The sequence below is a fragment of the Ictidomys tridecemlineatus genome, chromosome 4 (genome assembly GCF_052094955.1).
Source record: "Ictidomys tridecemlineatus isolate mIctTri1 chromosome 4, mIctTri1.hap1, whole genome shotgun sequence".
NCBI lineage: Eukaryota > Metazoa > Chordata > Mammalia > Rodentia > Sciuridae > Ictidomys > Ictidomys tridecemlineatus.
In genome coordinates, this window is record NC_135480.1 from 16,496,115 (window position 1) to 16,514,768 (window position 18,654).

General features: G+C 32.9%; 2 protein-coding genes and 1 pseudogene across 2 annotated transcripts; all 3 read left to right on the plus strand.

The window, feature by feature from the left end:
• Nucleotides 1-1,436: 1,436 nt before the first annotated feature.
• On the plus strand, nucleotides 1,437-2,378 carry LOC144376744 (olfactory receptor 10AG1-like). The gene has a single exon (XM_078045023.1). The coding sequence runs from the start codon at nucleotides 1,437-1,439 to the stop codon at nucleotides 2,376-2,378; it is 942 nt and encodes a 313-aa protein (XP_077901149.1).
• Nucleotides 2,379-8,480: 6,102 nt separating this feature from the next.
• Nucleotides 8,481-9,226, plus strand: LOC144376634 (olfactory receptor 10AG1-like; annotated as a pseudogene).
• A 7,847-nt stretch (nucleotides 9,227-17,073) lies between these two features.
• LOC144376745 (olfactory receptor 10AG1-like) lies at nucleotides 17,074-18,039 on the plus strand. The gene has a single exon (XM_078045024.1). The coding sequence runs from the start codon at nucleotides 17,074-17,076 to the stop codon at nucleotides 18,037-18,039; it is 966 nt and encodes a 321-aa protein (XP_077901150.1).
• Nucleotides 18,040-18,654: the final 615 nt, after the last annotated feature.

The following is an 18,654-nucleotide window of genomic DNA, read 5'->3' on the forward strand; positions in this document are numbered from 1 at the left end:
CAATAACCCAGCATTCCTGCAGAAAACTGTAAAATCTCTGAATATAGCTGGGCATGGTGGGACACATCTGTAATCCCAGCAACTCAGAAGGCTAAAGCAGGAGAATTACAAGTTCAAACCAAGCTCCAGCAACGTAGCAGGCCCTAAGCAACTTAGAGAGAACTTAAATAAAAGGTCTGGGGACATGGTTCAGTGCTTAAGTACCCTGAGTTAAATTCCCAGTACAAAAAAAAATTCTGAATAATTTATCACACTCATAATTAGAGGCATCCATTTGCTATGGAAGAGAAAGTAATAAATTACAATATAAAAATTAAGGCTAAGTCAGAGAGACATCCAAAATGATGGCTCACACTAGTTTGCTCTCTGCAACTATGATCAATGTTGCAATATTCTATTAATGCATAAATTCATACACATGTACCACTTATTGATTTATTCAGAAAGTAAAGGCACTTGTATCTGTCAATTATGCCAAATTTCTATCCATGGATAGAATATATAGTAGAATTTCTAAGATTTTTTTCAACTACACCCTTGAAATTCTTTTTTATGAATGAAGTCAGATATCTGTCCTTTTGTGAAAAAGAATGAGTTTTTCCAAACTTTCTGTGAATTTAATTTGTTCAGTTCATTTTGTTCTTTCTGTTAGGCTTTTCCTTGGTATTTAAAATACTACTTATAGCTGGAGATCTAGCCCAGTTTCAGAGGGCTCCCCTAGCATGCATGAGGCTCTGGTTTTAATCCCCAGGACTACACGCACAACACACACACATACACCCCTACACACATACACACACACACACACACACACACACACACACACAGAGAGAGAGAGAGAGAGAGAGAGAGAGAGAGAGAGAGAGAGAGAGAGAGAGATAGCTCTTCATTGGAGAATTAATAAACAGATATATGTCAATCTAGTATGTGTAAAGATGGTATTGCTCAGTGCCCAATTTATATTAAGAAATAAAATGAATGTACTGTGCCTTCTATTCCATAGAGGGCCTGAAGAGAGTGTATTCTGGCTACAATGGGAGTTACCTGGGCAAAATTAAAGAAAGCAAATAAGTAGAAGCCTAAGGGCTGCTCTTAATTAGAAATTTAAATATGTAGGTGGAAGAAGTCCTTGGGGGTAGACAGAACTGTTGATATTTAAAGAACACTTTATAAAGAACAAATACATTAAAAGCAGAGGGAATATAATAAGTGGTCTCACTTTGAGTAATTTAAATATTAAAATAGTTAAGCCTTCTGCAGTAAGAAAGAAAAATCAACCCATTCAAGAAAGGTAAATATGGATTCTTTTATCGTGATAGCAAGCTTTAATTTGTATACAAACTCAAAAATGAAGTTTATAACATAGTGGGAAGATGTATGTCTTATTAAACAGCTCATCCATATGAGAAGCTCATGTTCAGTTTTGCATTCCACAGATGAAACACCAGGGAAAACCCCCAGAAGGAAACCTAACTGCATGGAAGGAATTTGTCCTTTTGGGGTTTGCTGATGTGCCCCAGCTCCAGTGGTTTCTGTTTGGACTGTTCTTGGTCATCTACATGATCATCCTGCTGGGCAATGGAACCATTTTGGTAATAACAAAAGTAGAGCCTGCTCTCCAGACCCCCATGTATTTTTTCCTTGGCAATTTTTCCTTTTTGGAGATCTGCTATGTTTCAGTTACTCTCCCCAGAATGCTCGTGAATCTCGGGACCCAGAGAAGGACCATCTCTTTGGTTGCCTGTGCTACACAGATGTTCTGCTTTCTTGTACTGGCAGCTACAGAATGCTTCCTTCTGGCAGTGATGGCCTATGACCGCTATGTGGCCATTTGTAACCCTCTGCAGTACCCTCTGGTCATGAACCACAAGGTCTGTATCCAGCTGGTGGCTGCCTCTTGGATCAGTGGAATTCCTTTTCAGGTAGGTCAGACCTTCCAGGTTTTCTCCCTGCCATATTGTGCTTCCAATGTAATCAACCACTTCTTCTGTGACATCTCCCCAATACTTAAGCTGGCCTGTGGGGAAACCTTCACAAATGAGCTGATGGTCTATGTGGCTGCTCTGCTGTTTGTCTCGGCCCCGTTCCTGTTAATACTCATCTCCTATATCAAAATCATCTCCACAGTCCTTAAATTGCCATCAGCCACAAGCAGAGCCAAAGCCTTCTCCACCTGCTCATCTCATCTTACAGTGGTGGTGTTATTCTTTGGATCAGCTATTATTACATATTTAAGACCTGAGGCTAGTCATTCAGCAGAAACTGACAAAGTGCTTTCTCTTTTCTATACTATTGTGACTCCTATGTTCAACCCCATCATATATAGCCTGAGGAACAAGGATGTTATAATGGCATTAAGAAAATTATTAGGGAAATAATCTACTTGAATAAATGTATGGCTATATTTGCAGGACTTGTTACTTTCTGCATCTGTAAGAAAATTTCAAGTGGTACGTATATTTAGATTTGTGTCTTATCTATCTCTTCAGTAGTTACTATTTCCAAATTAAATTATATTTGTTATGTTGAGGGATTATTCTGTCTCAAGTTATATGAGTAATACATGGGTCACCAAATAGCAAATAATTTCATTGAAAATTATTTATTTTTGTATGTGTGTGCAGTGTCAAATTATTATTGACAGAGCAGGTTGTAATCATCTTGATAATATTACAGTCTCTGTTGTAACAAATATTGAAAATTATGTCATTCATATCCATAGTTTTATGACAATCATTTTTCAAAACAGGTAGAAAATGGACATTAAATGAAGAACATAAAAACTGACACACACACATACACACAGATATTTGAACCTAGCCTGATTTTTTAGAGAAATCAGTTCTTAGAAAAAAAGAGCATGTAGTTTCATGAATAATGTTAGTGAATATTGTGCATGGTTTAGGTACCTTTAAAAGTTAGTATTCCTTTATGATAATAATTTTGTATTTTAAATAATATAATAAAATATGCACAACTAATATGGAGAACTAGAAGAAGGAAGACTTCTGTGAATAACAAGTATTTTTTAGTGAATATGGGCAAGTTGTTTTTTCAAAATAGAAATTTTCTTGAGGAGATAGACTATATAGCAGAATTCAGAAAGAAGATATTTTATAAAAGCACATATATGCTATCAAATCACCAATATATCACAAATACTTTTCACTCTATACACTGAAAATGATGAATTAATATATAACTAATGTTCATTGTAGCTATCTCAATAAAATTTTCTCTCGTGTTTCTTTTATTTAACTGATAGTTTGGAGTTTGTTAAGTAATTTGTATTATTTATGTAATGATAAAAGCAAATGGTAAATCTTTCCTCATTGTGGATAAGGAAAATCTATGTTTTTGTGTGAGCTATTGTCTCATACATATTGATGTAAGTTAACTTACTATTACTACTGTATAAAAATGTAACATATTTCTGAAAAACTGTTACCTCTGAAAAGAATTTATGTTTAAACAAGAACATTTTAATGTTTTCACTTGTTCTTAAAAGAATTTGTCTTCAGGTTAATATTATGTGTTCTTATCACATTTACAAGGAGATATCTAACACAAAGTGAAGAGAAAATGTAGTAATACTCTCTGTCTACCAAAAGATATCCAGAATATGTGTTAACAACCGAAATGATATACCCAAATAAGACTTATACTCCAGCTAAAATCAAAGAAAAGCATGATTAAATCACTAATAACCTCAGATAAAGCCTCTATCAGAAGTTACTAACATCTAAAATAAATTATTGGTAAGAGTAGAATGATGATATAAAGAAAAATATACTAAGAATAATTTCGGAAAAATAATTTTGAGGCAGAAATTGGAGAAACCACAAGCTATTGCATTTAGAATGGGGTCCAACAGAAACTGAGAAGTCTTTTTTCCTCACTGGACTTCCTGTGAAATATAGAGTAAAAATATTGATTGAGAGAAGAGAGTTTTGGAGGAAACAATGTCTATACTAACGAGTAATAACAGATTGGTGCTCTTTCCATGATGAAATGGGTCCAGTGTATATCAGTCTGCCACTAGAGAGTTAGAAGGCCAGTCCAGGAAATGATGTCATACCTGGAATATAGGGTTAATCTCTGCTCCTGACAGATTGTATAGTCATCAGCAGGTCTAAACAAAATGAAGATAATAATTGGAAGTTCATGCTGCTATGTCCATGCATAGTCTCTCCCTGTGTCTGTGTGGTCACTTGGCACAGCAACCCACTGGACAATGCTAATGGTAACTAGGGAAAGAGGCTGGGAGGTAACCACAGAATGGGTTTCCCTACCCATGTAATTATCCAAAACCTCCTCAGCTGAAGACAACCTTTGATAAATATTCACGTTGTTCACAAATATCTTCACTTTTGGGGGATCATTTGGAGAAGTCTATTTATGTATGTTTCTAAAAATCTCTTAATGATTATTTCTCAATTTTGTTTCTTTCAAATCCCTCACTGTTCTCTAAAACCATTACCTTTAACCAATGGATGGGTGCACAATCACACATCTGGTCATTTTTCTTTCCAAGCTAAATGAACAACCAGAGGTACTGCTCAGAGTTCTTCCCCCTCACCAATCTCCTTGATGCATGTCCCAGAAAGTAGCTGAAGGGTTATAGAGATTAGCTTTGGAGTGATACCTGAATGTCACATAGAACCCAGGTAATATAGATCCATACTTTTTTTGCTAAGTGAACTTCTATGAGGTCATTAATATTGAATTGGAGAGAAAATGATGTAAGAGGAGAAAAGACCTTGATAATTTGAACTTTTTTTTTCATGTGAATTGCTTGTGCCATTAGGTCATGTTGAAGTCCTATATACACCACTTCCATATGATACTTGGGACTTTTAAATAAAAGATTGATTTTCCTGCTACTTTTTCTCTACAAATTATCTCTTTCATTCTGAGAAAGAATGATATTTTATGGATTTTAAGGAATTATTTTTATCTAATTAGCATATTTATAAACTTATTAGGAGTGTTGTGATTAGCACTTCAATAATATCTATGAGTTCTAATGTGAAATTTCTTTCTCTTTTTTACTATTTGTAATTTATCTAGTTTTATCTTCTTAATAATCTACTATATATTAACATATATATTATTAAACTTTATAAAAACTATATGTAGTTTTGATTATCTTTCTTTTTCTAAGTTTCCAGTTTTCTATATATTAAAAATATAGAGAAGGAAGAACAGTAGAATAGAGAAAGCCAAATACAGAAAGGAGGAGGGGAGGGAAAGAGGAGGCTCTGGGAACTGAAATGGACCAAAATGAATCCATGCAAGTAGGATAATGTCAAAATAAACCCAACTATTACCTATAACTGTAATGCAGTTATGAAACCATTAAAATTGATGATACAAAAATCTGAAAGTAAGAGGATAAATACTGTATTAGTGAAACTTTCTAGTACTTGGCTTTTTGTGTAATGATTTGTTTATTATTTGTTCATTTACTTATTAAAAGTCTCCATAGATATTTTTATTTCATATTATAGCATGTCATTTTGGATTTAATGTCATTCTAGTAGTTTATTTGTCTAAATTAATTGCTTCCTCTAAAATTGTTCAGATTATTTTTATAGTAATTTTAATTTTTTTCAGAATCTTTTGTATTATATACAAAATCACATTTTATAATTATTATTTTTAAATTACTACTTTAAATTATTTAAAAGGGAAAATAGAACAAGTATTTAAACACTATTTCTTACTGGTATAATTACCACCACAAAAGCTTTCTGTTTTGTGTAATTTTGACTTCACATATGGTGTCATTCCCTTTCAACTCAAAGACTTTATTTAATATTCCTCATAGTGCAGGGCTCGTAAGCAGCAACTTGCTATTGTTGATATTAATTTTGTTTCTGTGTATAGCTCATATTTTCTTGTTTTCTACATCTCATAAGTTCTGTTTAAAACTGGACAATTTGTCTGACATACTCTAGCAACTCCAGATTCTGGTACATGTAGGAATGGTGGTTGTTGTCTTTTTTTTTGTTTCGTGTCTTGCCTGGACTAATTTTGTGGGATCTGTTTTATTTTTGTTGTGAAACTACTAATAAAACCTGGTTGTTCTTATTATGATTATGACTATAATTAGTTATATTCCAATGTCTAAATTCACAACTATCTGTCCCCCATTGGTCAGTGTAGCTTAGTGATCAGTCAATGAGAGTGTCCTTAAATACACTAGCCAGAAGGACTTCCAATATTTATTTATTGATGGATTTGTGGCTGGCTTGGAAAATGTATTAAAATTTCAGGAACTTTGAAAGGTTTTACTGGATTTTATTCTCTGCTTTTACATTGTCACATTCACCTGCATCAATCTTGGGACAGTCTATTGGGCATTTGGCCTTGCACTCACACCCAGTCATTCAGATCTCTATAATAATTAGGATTTCAAAAGTATCCACTTTCATTTCTAATTTCCAGAAATTTATGTTAAATTGTTGGCTATTCTGTCCTAAAGTCTATGGACACCATGGAGTAGCTATAATCTTGCTTCCCCCCATCCCCACCACCAATTGATGATTTGTTACAGAAGTTGATATAATTTTTAACAAGAACTGTGGAAATTATTTATATATGCTGATTGAAGTTACACAAACTTCTACTGTATAAATCAGAAAGCAGCTAAAGGATCTGGCATGTAGAGTCCCAGTAGATATTCTGTTAAATGTAATTGAAAGTGGTAATAATAAATGCCTTTACCAAACAAAGCAAATTTTCACTATTCTTATTTAGGTGGCCTTACTTTTCTTAAACATTTTATGTACACAAAAACCCTAAAATGTAAAATTCTTATTTCAAGAAATCAAACTCAAAATGCAATATGGATTTAGGTGTAGATTTTTTTAAAAATTAGAGATGTTGGATGAAAATATATCAGAAAATATGTATGATCATGTTTAGGCATGTATCATAAATGTTACTGAAATCACAAACGACAAAAGAAATGCTTTCAATGTTTATATTTATTGGGAAGCAAAAGAATGAGGAGAGACTGAGGATATAAGTAGAACAGCCATGCAGGTCATAGTTTGTTATACTAGACTCCTTCAATAGAAGGAAAATTCTTTCCTTAATTGGAAAGGTACCTGGGAAAGGATTTATCCCTAAGGCAGACACTATTTATTACTGAAGGAGCACTCACTCGGGGTTTATTATTATTATTATTATTATTATTATTATTATTATTATTTTGTTCTTGTTGTTAGTTTGCTTTTATTTGTTTTGTTTTCTTTCATTTTTTTCCCAAACTTTGAATATATATTATAAGAGTCTTACCCTCTATTACAAATAAAGGTAAATTTCCAAACTATAAAAACAACAGACTTCTTTATTGTTTTATGTCTATTACCAATCAATAATGGTAAGCATTATAATCAACCTAATTTTAAAATAGGTAAGCATGGACTACTTTTGACAAGTATAGATTTTATTTTTATATCTACTTTTTATCTATATTAAAATTAACAATAAGAAATATTTAAAATTTAAAAGGAACCCTTTGTTATTGGTTACTTTTTCAATTCCAAGATGCTCTTGAATATTACATTTGTACTCTTGTGAATTTTGCTATTATTAGGTAAACTGAGAGAAAAACGGAAAATTCTTTCAATAAAAGTAAGCAGCATGAAAGATTATTGCCATCATCATCTTCTTGTGTGTTAATATTTGATAAATAATTCTGTGATAAGCATGTATTTAACTACTTTACATCAACAAGATCCAGACATCTTATCTTGTGCCAACCCAATTATATATAGTAGTTGAGCAAAATATTGAATACACAGTATTAAAATGGCTTTGCATTCTACTAATATTGGAGAGGTTCCTGCTTGGTAATAGTCACAAACCATGATAAATATATCTAAGAAGACAGAGAGGGGCTAGGGTTGTGGCTCAGAGGTACAGCACTTGCCTCACACATGTGAGGCACTGAGTTTGATCCTCAGCACCACCTAAAAATAAATAAATAAACAAAATAAAGGTATTGTGTCCATCTACAACTAAAAAATTAAGAAAATAAATAAAATGACAGAGAGATATTAGCATGATTTTTTTATTCATTAGAGATTTCTTGCAGAAATTCATCCTTCTGATTGTTTACACTGCTATCTACTTTTATTTCTTATTTATAATTTGATTCCAACCACTTGCATTTGATATAAGTATTATGTATGATAGAAGCTCTAATTCAACTCCACACTATTTACACCATAGAAGATCATTTTTTCAAAGGGAATAACATGAAATATCTGAGCAAAACAAACATAGCGACATCAGGCTGAGTTATTAGTAATTTTCTCTCTTAGAAGTATAAATAGAAGTTTCTAAAGTTTCCAAAAGTTGAAGAAATCATCAAGAATGTTATTTGAGGAAGCTTCTTATACAAAATTGTATTTAGAGTAGAAGACATCCAGAGGCACTGTACCACTGAACTGTGTGCGCACAAACCTATGGTTTTGTTTTGTTGTATTTACCTGCCATATTTTTCTCTTCTGGAAATCTGTTATGTTTCAGTCTCGCTCCCGAGCATTCTGGTCAGAGTAGGAGAATTTTCCTACTGGGCTGTGCTAAGCAAAAGTGTTTCTTTCTTAAGTTCAGAGCAGCAGAATGCTTCCTCCTGGCTGTGATGTTGTATAACCACTATGTGGCCATCTGCAACCCCCTGCACTATCCACTAGTCATGAACCCAAAGAAGTGTCATCAATTGGCTGCTGGCTCCTGGCTCAGGGGAGTGCCAGTCCAGATAGGGCAAATGTGCCAGATATTATCTCTGCATTTTTGTCTTTCTAACAAAATCAACCACTTCTAATTACAAATTCCACATTCTCAGGCTAACCTACAAGGACACCTGTGTGCATGAGGTGTTTGTCTACATAGTAGCTATATTATTTGTTGTAGTCCCTTTTATGTTGATACTTGACACTTATAGTAAAATTGTTTTCACCATTCTGAGACTGCAAACAGCCCAATAAAGGGCTAAGGCATTCTGGCACTTGGTCCTCCCACTTGCTGCTTGTGGTTTTATTTTTTGGATCAGCTTTGATTACCTACTTCAGACCGAAATCCATCTAATCTGCAGGAATTGACAAATTACTCTCTTTTCTACACTACAGTGATTCCAATTTTTAATCCTATGATATATAGCCTAAAGAATAAGGATGTAATTGCTACACTGAAAATATTCATGCTTAAATGATAGTATCACAGATTCATATATAAATATTTGAATTGCTGGTCACACAGTTGGGGAAAATAAATTTATATTTTTCATACATCATATGTAAAGAAAATTATTTTCTCTTCAATAAAATTACAATGTACATCAGAAATCTTTTCTAAAAATAAAGAGCAGAATCCAATGTTATGACTTGCAACTGATATAAACTGGCAGGTGTTTTACCTAAATAATTGCTTATGTATCCATAGCTGTTGTTGTTGTTTTTCTCATTTGATTCTTAATTTATAGACTTGCCAATTGTTGATGAATATTAAATGTTGTTAACTTAGTGATTAAATGAATAATGAATAAAAGATACTACAATTTCCTACCTGAGACACTTGGCAAACTCTAGAGATTTTACAGCATCACTAAGCACAGATAGCTCAGTTATTTAACTCACTGTATGTCAGTGTGGAATTACTCCACAGAAAATACCAAAAGGTAAAAAAAAAAAAAGTTAATGAGCATTTAATCTCTTTCTCAACACTCTCTATGTGAAAACATGATAAAATATAACACTCCTATCTGGAGTAATTCATTCAGTTTAACATCTAAAGTTATTGATTAATATAAATACTTTAGTATGTAGTGTTAGGTAACCTAACCAAATTTGCCTGGAATGCAATATGTTGTGTCAGATACTAATTTTAACAACACAATATGTTGTGTCAGTTACTAATTTTAACAGAGACCTGATCAAATAAAGATCATGTGAACCTGCCATCCCATTTTACTAGAACATTATGATAGACTAAAAACCTTAATTCATAGACTTTGTGAAAACATTAATTATATAATAAATGGAATTTTGCACAGGTGTGCCAGGTTACAAACTTTGAGATTAGGATATTATCCAGGTAACCCAATAGATGACATGAGCCCTTAAAAAGCCCCAGAAGAGGAAGAGTACGTCATATATATGCAATGACAAAAGACGAAGGGAAAAGGACGCATAAGAAGGACTCAGTTTGCTTTTTCTGCCTTTCCATGTATGGACCATCCATACGCCAAAGTGGTGACTGTGAGAAGCCACTAAGGACATTAGGCTGATAAAACAGGTAAACATCAATAAAACAGGTATTACATTTCAACATATACAAAGAACAGAGTTCTTCCAATAATATAAATGAGCAAGTAAATTAATTACCCAGGATATCCTCCTGAAAACAGGCAGTGAGACCACTGGAGCTATAGAATATCTTAATTCCAGCTCAGAACTGTATGAACAGAGTAAATAAACAGCCTAAAGACTGGGAAAGATATTTTCAAATCAGAACGGGTTAACATTCAAAGCATACAAAGAACTGAAATAGCTCAATATAATGAAAACAAGCAATCTAAATTTTTAAAAATTGGAGAAAAATGAGTATTCCTTACTTAAGGCATAAAAGTGGCAACAATTATGTAATGCAAGTATTCAACACCACTAATCATCAGAGAAGTACAAATTAAAGGCACAAGGTGACATCTCTTTACTTGTGCAGAATGATGTTGCAAAGAAAATGAAAGGCAAAAGCGGTGGTCAGGATGTGGAGAAAATGAAACTTTGAACACTTACTGTGGGAATATAAATTAGTTCATCCATTGTGGAAAAGATCATAGAGGTTCCTCAGAATAATAAAAATAGAATTACCCTATGATGTAGCAGTCACACTACTGGGTATGTGTGCAACAGAGAGAAATCAGTAGGTTGACAAGATATCTGTACTGCCATGCTCATTTCACCATGTATTCCAAGTGAGGACATGGAATACGCCTAACTGTACATCAGCAACTGAATATATGCATGGAATGTGGTTTAAACACAATGCAATACTGTTAGTACTTAATAAGTGAAGGAAATCCTGGCATTTATGTTAATATGGAAGAACTTGGAGGACATTAGAGTAGGTGACATAAGCCAGATGCAGAATGAAAAATCCATCACAATCTCACTCCTATATCTCATATACAAATATGAACTCAGACACAGAAAGTAGTTTGGAGGTTGTGAGAGTACAGTGGAGGGATTGCAGAGATGCTGAATAGAGCAGGCAGAACAATTTAGAGGAGGTACAAGTTGAAGAGACTGGCTGTATTTAATTTTGAGTATAATCGCCAGAAACAATATAGCTTTATGACTATAATTTATTTTTAAGAAATTTTAAATGATATGTAAATACACAAAATTTACCATGTACCATGTAATGCTTTGAACATAAATAAATTAGGTAATTTAAAAATTGTTCTAATTAATTATGCATGACATTAGAATGCACTTCAACTCACTGTACACAAATGAAGCACAACTTCTCATTTTTCTGGCTGTACATGATGAAGAGTCACACTGTTCGCTCAATTTTTAACATCATGATAAATCTATCTTTCTCCAGAAGTTTCCATCATTTCTCTCTGGGAATAATTTCAAAATACCTTTTTTATTTAAATGTGGAATACAGTATTGGTATCTCTCTTCATTATGACATGCCATAATACACCAGAATTTTTTTCTCACATGTAACAGTATTCATTGATAAAATATTTTCTTTCTCCCAGAATCCCCTAAAATTCCCCACTTCTCCTAACTAGCAATGTACTAAAAATGTTTGTGAGATCAACCTTTTTAAGATTTCACTTGTGAGTGAGACCATGTGGTACCTGTTCTCTTCTTGGATTATCTTACTTAACATAATTATCTCCAAATAATTCTACAATGTAACAAATGATAGTATTCCATTTTTTTTTTTTAGTGGCTGAATCATAGTCCATTGTATGTATGTAATATATTTTGGTTACTCGACTGTCAGTTGATGGACATTTAGATGATTTGTATTTCTTGGCTGATGTGAATAGGACTGCAATGAACACATAGATAAATATGCATTCCCTTTAATATTATGTGAAATCCCACAGTATTTTCATTTCTAATTTATTGAGGAAGTTCCATACACTTTTTTATAATGTCTGCACTAATTTCCAATCTCACCAATAGTGTGCAAGTATTCCCTTGTCTTCCCATCCTAACTTGCTATCTTTTGTCACTTCTACTGAGGTGAGGTGATGTTTTACTTTGTATTTTTGCCATGATGGGATAAGGTTATGTATTTTCTCACATACTTGTTGATCATTTGTCTTCTTTTGCAAAACATTTATTTATTTCTATTATCCATTTTAATTGGGATATTTGTAGTTTTGGATATTGAATTTGGAAGTTTCTTACATATTCTTTTTACAGAGAAGTAGGTAAATACAGAAAAATTACTAGAGTCTAGTCTACACCAGTTCATCACATATTGTCAATGAATCTTGTATTTTTTATGTATATTTTATCATGTAGTTTTGGTACTATTTTTTGTTTCTTTGCTTGTTTTGCTCTCTTCCACTGTACATTATGTTGGTGACATTTCCTCATGTGACTGAAATGCAGGTAATTCATTCACTCTCATTTCTATGTAACATTCTGATGTAGAACATACATTTTTTTTATAAATTGCTCATGACAATATAATGACCTTGACATATCATACATTTGATTCAAATGGCGTGTGAATTCCCATTTTTCCACATAATATAAAACATATCTTAATGTTATTCATTTAATTTAAAACTAAAGTCAGCACAATATGGCACATGTAATTTTTGGAACTCAAAGAAAAAATTATTAATATAATACCTATTTTTGTTTATATGATAGAAGGGTAACCTGAGTGGATGTGATAAAGTCCAGGATTCCAAACCCTAAGAAGAATGCATGTGTGAGGTCTGGTTTCATTTCCCAGCACTACACACACAGGGAAACATATGCACACATGCAAATAGCTCTTCATTATAAAATTAATAAGTGGATATGTGTCAATCTATGATGGTTGCAGAAGGTATTGCTCAGTACCAATTCATATTAAAAAAGAAAATGTACTGTGCACTCTATTCCATAGGGAGCCTGAAAAGAGTGTATTCAGGCTACAATGAGAGTTATCTGGGCAAATGCAATAAAGCAAATAAGCAAATGCCTAAGAGCTGCTCTTAATTAGAAATTTAAATGTGTAGGTGGAAGAAGTCCCTGGGGTAGACAGAACTGTTGATATTTAAAGAGCACTTTTTAGAACAAATATCTTAAAAACTGATGGAATATCTATGATGATGTAAGTGGTCTCACCCTAAGCAGTTTAAATATCAAAATCTTTAAGCCTTACAGTAAGGAAAAAATCAACCCAATCAAGAAAGGTAAATATGAACTTTTTTTTATCCTAGTGAAATTTAATTAATAATACAAACTCAAAATTGATATTCAGAACATAGTGGGGAAATGGACAATTCATTAAAGCAGCTCATATATAATTCTTATTCTATTAAATATAACTTGCAATGAAATGATAATTATAAAACAATGATATGAAGTTATGTGAATTCCAGAAAACTATACTAACTGTTGCATTTTAAGGCTAGAAAATATTATAGGAAAACTTCCTTTTAAGCTAAAACTTTGTTATACAAATTACTTTCATATGTACCTAATCAGTCTAGATTATATATATGTTTGAAATTTTTTCTGTTAATTGTCAATAGACCTTTATTTTTATTTATTTATATGTGATAAACCCAGTGCTTCACAAATGCTAGTCAAGCAGTCTACCACTTAGCCACAAACCCAGCCCTAGATTATATTATAATAGATGACTGAAAGTAAAACAATCCATGAAACCATCTTATAATCATCAAGGAATACATGAAATAGTAGCATAGAAATGTAAAATAATACTTTTTTAAATATATTTTTTGAGAAATAAAATACTTATATTATCATTTTTTTCTTTAAGATTTAAATTGTTAATTTATAGGAAGTATACACCCAGGGTTAAGCTTAGGTAGCTTGTGATAGATGGCTGAACTTGAATATTATTACATGTTACTTTAATCTTTTGGATTTTGGGAGAAAACAGGGTCTTGAATTTAAAATAGAAAAATAAGAGCATTAAGTTTTTTGTATTTAAGTTTGGTTAATAAAAACATAAACAATTGCAAAAAAAGAACGGTAATAAAATCTTATTTGAGCATATTGAGGAAATTTGTTCTTTGTACCTTGATAGCTCTAAGTAAAATAGTATTAAACTCTTTTATATACTAATTATTTCACAACAAAATATTGGAATTGTATAATATAAAATTATATTTTATTTATCTCTGAAAGCTATTGGAATAGTAAAATTAGTCTTTAAATATTGCCATTCACCATAAAAATACATAAAGTTTGGAATCTTGTTCTTTTTTAAAAAAATTCTTCCTGTGAGTGATACTTTTAATAGTGTGTCTTACTTTGAATCATTGTTGAATAAAGTATTAAGCACTATACATGGTGAACCATTATTTTTTTATGATCTGTACTGATCTACAGTAGTAAATAGTCCAGTCTTTACCTTCCAGATCATTTATTGATAATAAAATAAAAGTCATACAGATAAATCACGCCAAATTTCCATACACTGGGCTGAGGAATGATTTCTATTTTGGATAGTAGAACCATAGATAGATATGAGAATATAAACAAAAATATGACAGAGAACTCTGGGTATTTATCTTGAGATTTTGGGAATTTCATAACTTTATAAGATTGCTTTAAGATCTTTCTCTAGTCTCACATTAAAAAGATCATACAAAGAAAAAACTATGTAGAGTATATTTTTATGTTATCTGAAACATTAAATAAACTTAAAACAATATTAATAAGAATAAGTACCATTTATATAGACTTGCATAGATGCCATGCACTCTTAAAGCAGTTTTACATATATCGAGATCAATAATCCTAAATCTGGGTAAAATACTTAGCCTATGTTACTTTTTTTTAATCCTATGGCAGCAGGAATAGAGCAATTTGTGTGAATCTCAGCCAGCAAGAAGGGGAGCTGTAGTTCGATTCTAGCCATCTTTGTAGGACTCTATCTCACTTCCATGACTGCCCTTATTCTGTGTCTGGGGGAACAGGTCCAAAGCCACAGGTTTGGAGGAATGATAGGCAAGGTGGAGGTTCATGAAGAGCAAGAACCCGAAGATACTTTGGATATAATATGCAAAATCACATTCACTTTTAGAATTGTAGATGTACTAAATGTCCCCTGAGAATGGATGAGTACCTCTTAAATATTTATTCAAAGAATCAAGTTCAACTTTCCATCAGTGTGACCCAAAAGAAGAGTAAGAAGGGAATAAACTGCCTAAAAAGTAAGCAGATAACTCTGAAATGAAAGTTCTGAGCAATAATATATTATCAACCTGGGGGCTAATGACCTATTAGCCTAAAGCCCAATTTCTGTCATCAACATAACTATATGTATAGAAACAAAACTAGATAACAATTACTTAAAAATGTATCACTGATATTTGCCAGTATTGTCTCATTAAATTCTGACAAATAAGGTACCTTAGAAATGTTGAATGTCTTTTTCTTATATCACAGACAATAAATAGCAGAGTTTAAGATTCAAAATCAAGTTTAATAAAAAACAATAATCTCAACCATGAAAATAATGGGAAAATGAAGAAATTGTCTATTGTTATTTATCTCAATGTGGTAGTTTCTAAAAACATAAAAAAATAGAAAAGTTTGTAATGTTTTTTTTTTTTTGGTTCTTTTGGACTTATTGTTTGTTTTGTCTTTGTTTATGGAACAGCAAAGACTGTGGTGGGGCACACTGCACATGGAGTTTAACCTAGTGGCAGAATTTTTTTTTTCACTTCCACCACATACATACATATGGTCACATACCTCACAGGTTTCCCCCAGTACATTCTTAATTAATTCTATCTGGATCCATGTTCCCATATTAAGGAAAATCCTCTAATATGTCCCACTTTATATCCTATGGATGAATACATTTTTCCATTTGTCAATAAAATATTCTCCATTTTCCAACTTTCTATAATTATAAATTATGTAATAATAGCATTCATGTTAAAATTAAGCGATGGGAACGTATGGAGAAATAGCCACAAAAAATGTACTCTCTATTTCAAAAAGCTAAAAGAAAGGATCATGAAAATTTCACCATTAGGAAATAATGTTTGGGGAAATAAATATGTACCATGATTTAAATATTATGCAATCTATTCAAGTGTCAAAACATAATGTGGTGTCCCATTGATATGTACCATTTTAATGATTTTGAGGAAAGTGAAAGGGAGGGAAGGGGCTACAAGGGTAGGAAGAAAGTAGAATGAATCAGATCTTATTATCCCATGTGCATATATGATTACAAAACCAGTGTAAATCTATATCATGTACACCCAGAAAAATGGAAATATGCCAGATATGTATGATGTCAAAATGCATAAAAATGTTTCTAAAATGTGGGCTGGGGGCTTAGCACAATTAACCTGGGATTGAGCCCAAGCACCCCTAAAAATATACATAAAATGAAATTTTCAAAAGTGTGGGAGAAGATAAGCTACGAAAGAGTGTTATTCAAAATGCTTCAGAAAGTTCAGAGATGCTCCAAAATAGGATTTTCAGAGTTAAATTAAATAAAACTAATTAAATGTTATTAATTAAACCTGATATGCCAGGGCAGATCTGAGGATTTTTCTTCAGGAGTTGGCCAATGTCCAGGTGCCTGCGAATAATTTGGATTATGTTGGGCTTTGACAGAGATACCATGGGATTATTCTGAAGAATCTTAGGGCAATGTGTGAAGTGACTATGCATAGGATCCAATGTTTAAAAAGGTGGAATGTGTAAGGAATGTCATATTCTTATAGTGCAACGAATTGCAGTGGTCTTCAGCATTGATGTGGATGAACAGATTCATTTAGATAGCCCAGACCTGTCCCTGAAGGTCTCTGAGAAGCACATGATCAGATTTTGCTTTCCACAGATGAAACACCAGGGGAAACTCCGAGAAGGAAACCTAACTGCATGGAAGGAATTTATCCTTTTGGGGTTTGCTGATGTGCCCCAGCTCCAGTGGTTTCTGTTTGGACTGTTCTTGGTCATCTACATGATCATCCTGCTGGGCAATGGAACCATTCTGGTAATAACAAAAGTAGAGCCTGCTCTCCAGACCCCCATGTATTTTTTCCTTGGCAATTTTTCCTTTTTGGAGATCTGCTATGTTTCTGTTACTCTCCCCAGAATGCTCGTGAATCTCGGGACCCAGAGAAGGACCATCTCTTTGGTTGCCTGTGCTACACAAATGTGCTTCATTCTTGTACTGGGGGCAGCAGAATGCTTCCTTCTGGCAGTGATGGCCTATGACCGCTATGTGGCCATTTGTAACCCTCTGCAGTATCCTCTGGTCATGAACCACAAGGTCTGTATTCAGCTGGTGGCTGCCTCCTGGATCAGTGGAATTCCTTTTCAGGTAGGTCAAACCTTCCAGATTTTCTTCCTTCCATATTGTGCTTCCAATGTAATCAACCACTTCTTCTGTGACATCTCCCCAATACTTAAGCTGGCCTGTGGGGAAACCTTCACAAATGAGCTGATGGTCTATGTGGCTGCTCTGTTGTTTGTCTCGGCCCCGTTTCTGTTAATACTCATCTCCTATATCAAAATCATCTCCACAGTCCTTAAATTGCCATCAGCCACAAGCAGAGCCAAAGCCTTCTCTACCTGCTCATCTCATCTTACAGTGGTGGTATTATTCTTTGGATCAGGCATTATTACATATTTAAGACCTGAGGCTAGTCATTCAGCAGAAACTGACAAAGTGCTTTCTCTTTTCTATACTATTGTGACTCCCATGTTCAACCCCATGATATATAGCCTAAGGAACAAGGATGTTATAATGGCATTGAGAAGATTATTAGGGAAATAATCTAGTTGAATAAATGTAAGATATATTTGCAGGACTTGTTATTTTCTGCATCTATAATAACATTTCAAGTGGTATGTGTATTTAGATTTGTGTCTTATCTATCTCTTCAATAATAACTATTTTCAAATTAAATTTTATCTGTGATGTTGAGGAATTATTCTGTCTCAAGTTATATGAGTAGTACTTGTGTCACCGAATAGCAAATCATTTCATTGATAATTCTTTTTTTTTGTATGTGTGTACAGTGTCAAAATACTATTGACAAAGCTGGTTGTAATTTTCTTGATAATATCACAGTCTCTGTTGTAACAAATATTGAAAATCCTGTCATTCATATTCATAGTTTTGTGACTAACAGTTTTCAAAACAGGTAGAAAGTGGATATATTAAATGAAAAACACAAAAACACACACATACACACAGATATTTGGACCTAGCCTGATTTTTTAGAGAAATTACTTCCTTGAAAAAAGAGTATGTAGATTCATGAATAATGTTAGTGAATATTGTGCATGGTTAATTATTTTAAAAGTTAGCATTTCTTTATGGTAATCAGTTTTATTATAAGTAAAAAAATATACACAAATAATATGAAAAAATAGAAGAAGAAAGACT

Coding starts and splice junctions, on each gene's coding strand:
- LOC144376745 (XM_078045024.1), top strand. CDS start 17,074: ATGATCAGATTTTGCTTTCCACAGATGAAACACCAGGGGAAACTCCGA.
- LOC144376744 (XM_078045023.1), top strand. CDS start 1,437: ATGAAACACCAGGGAAAACCCCCAGAAGGAAACCTAACTGCATGGAAG.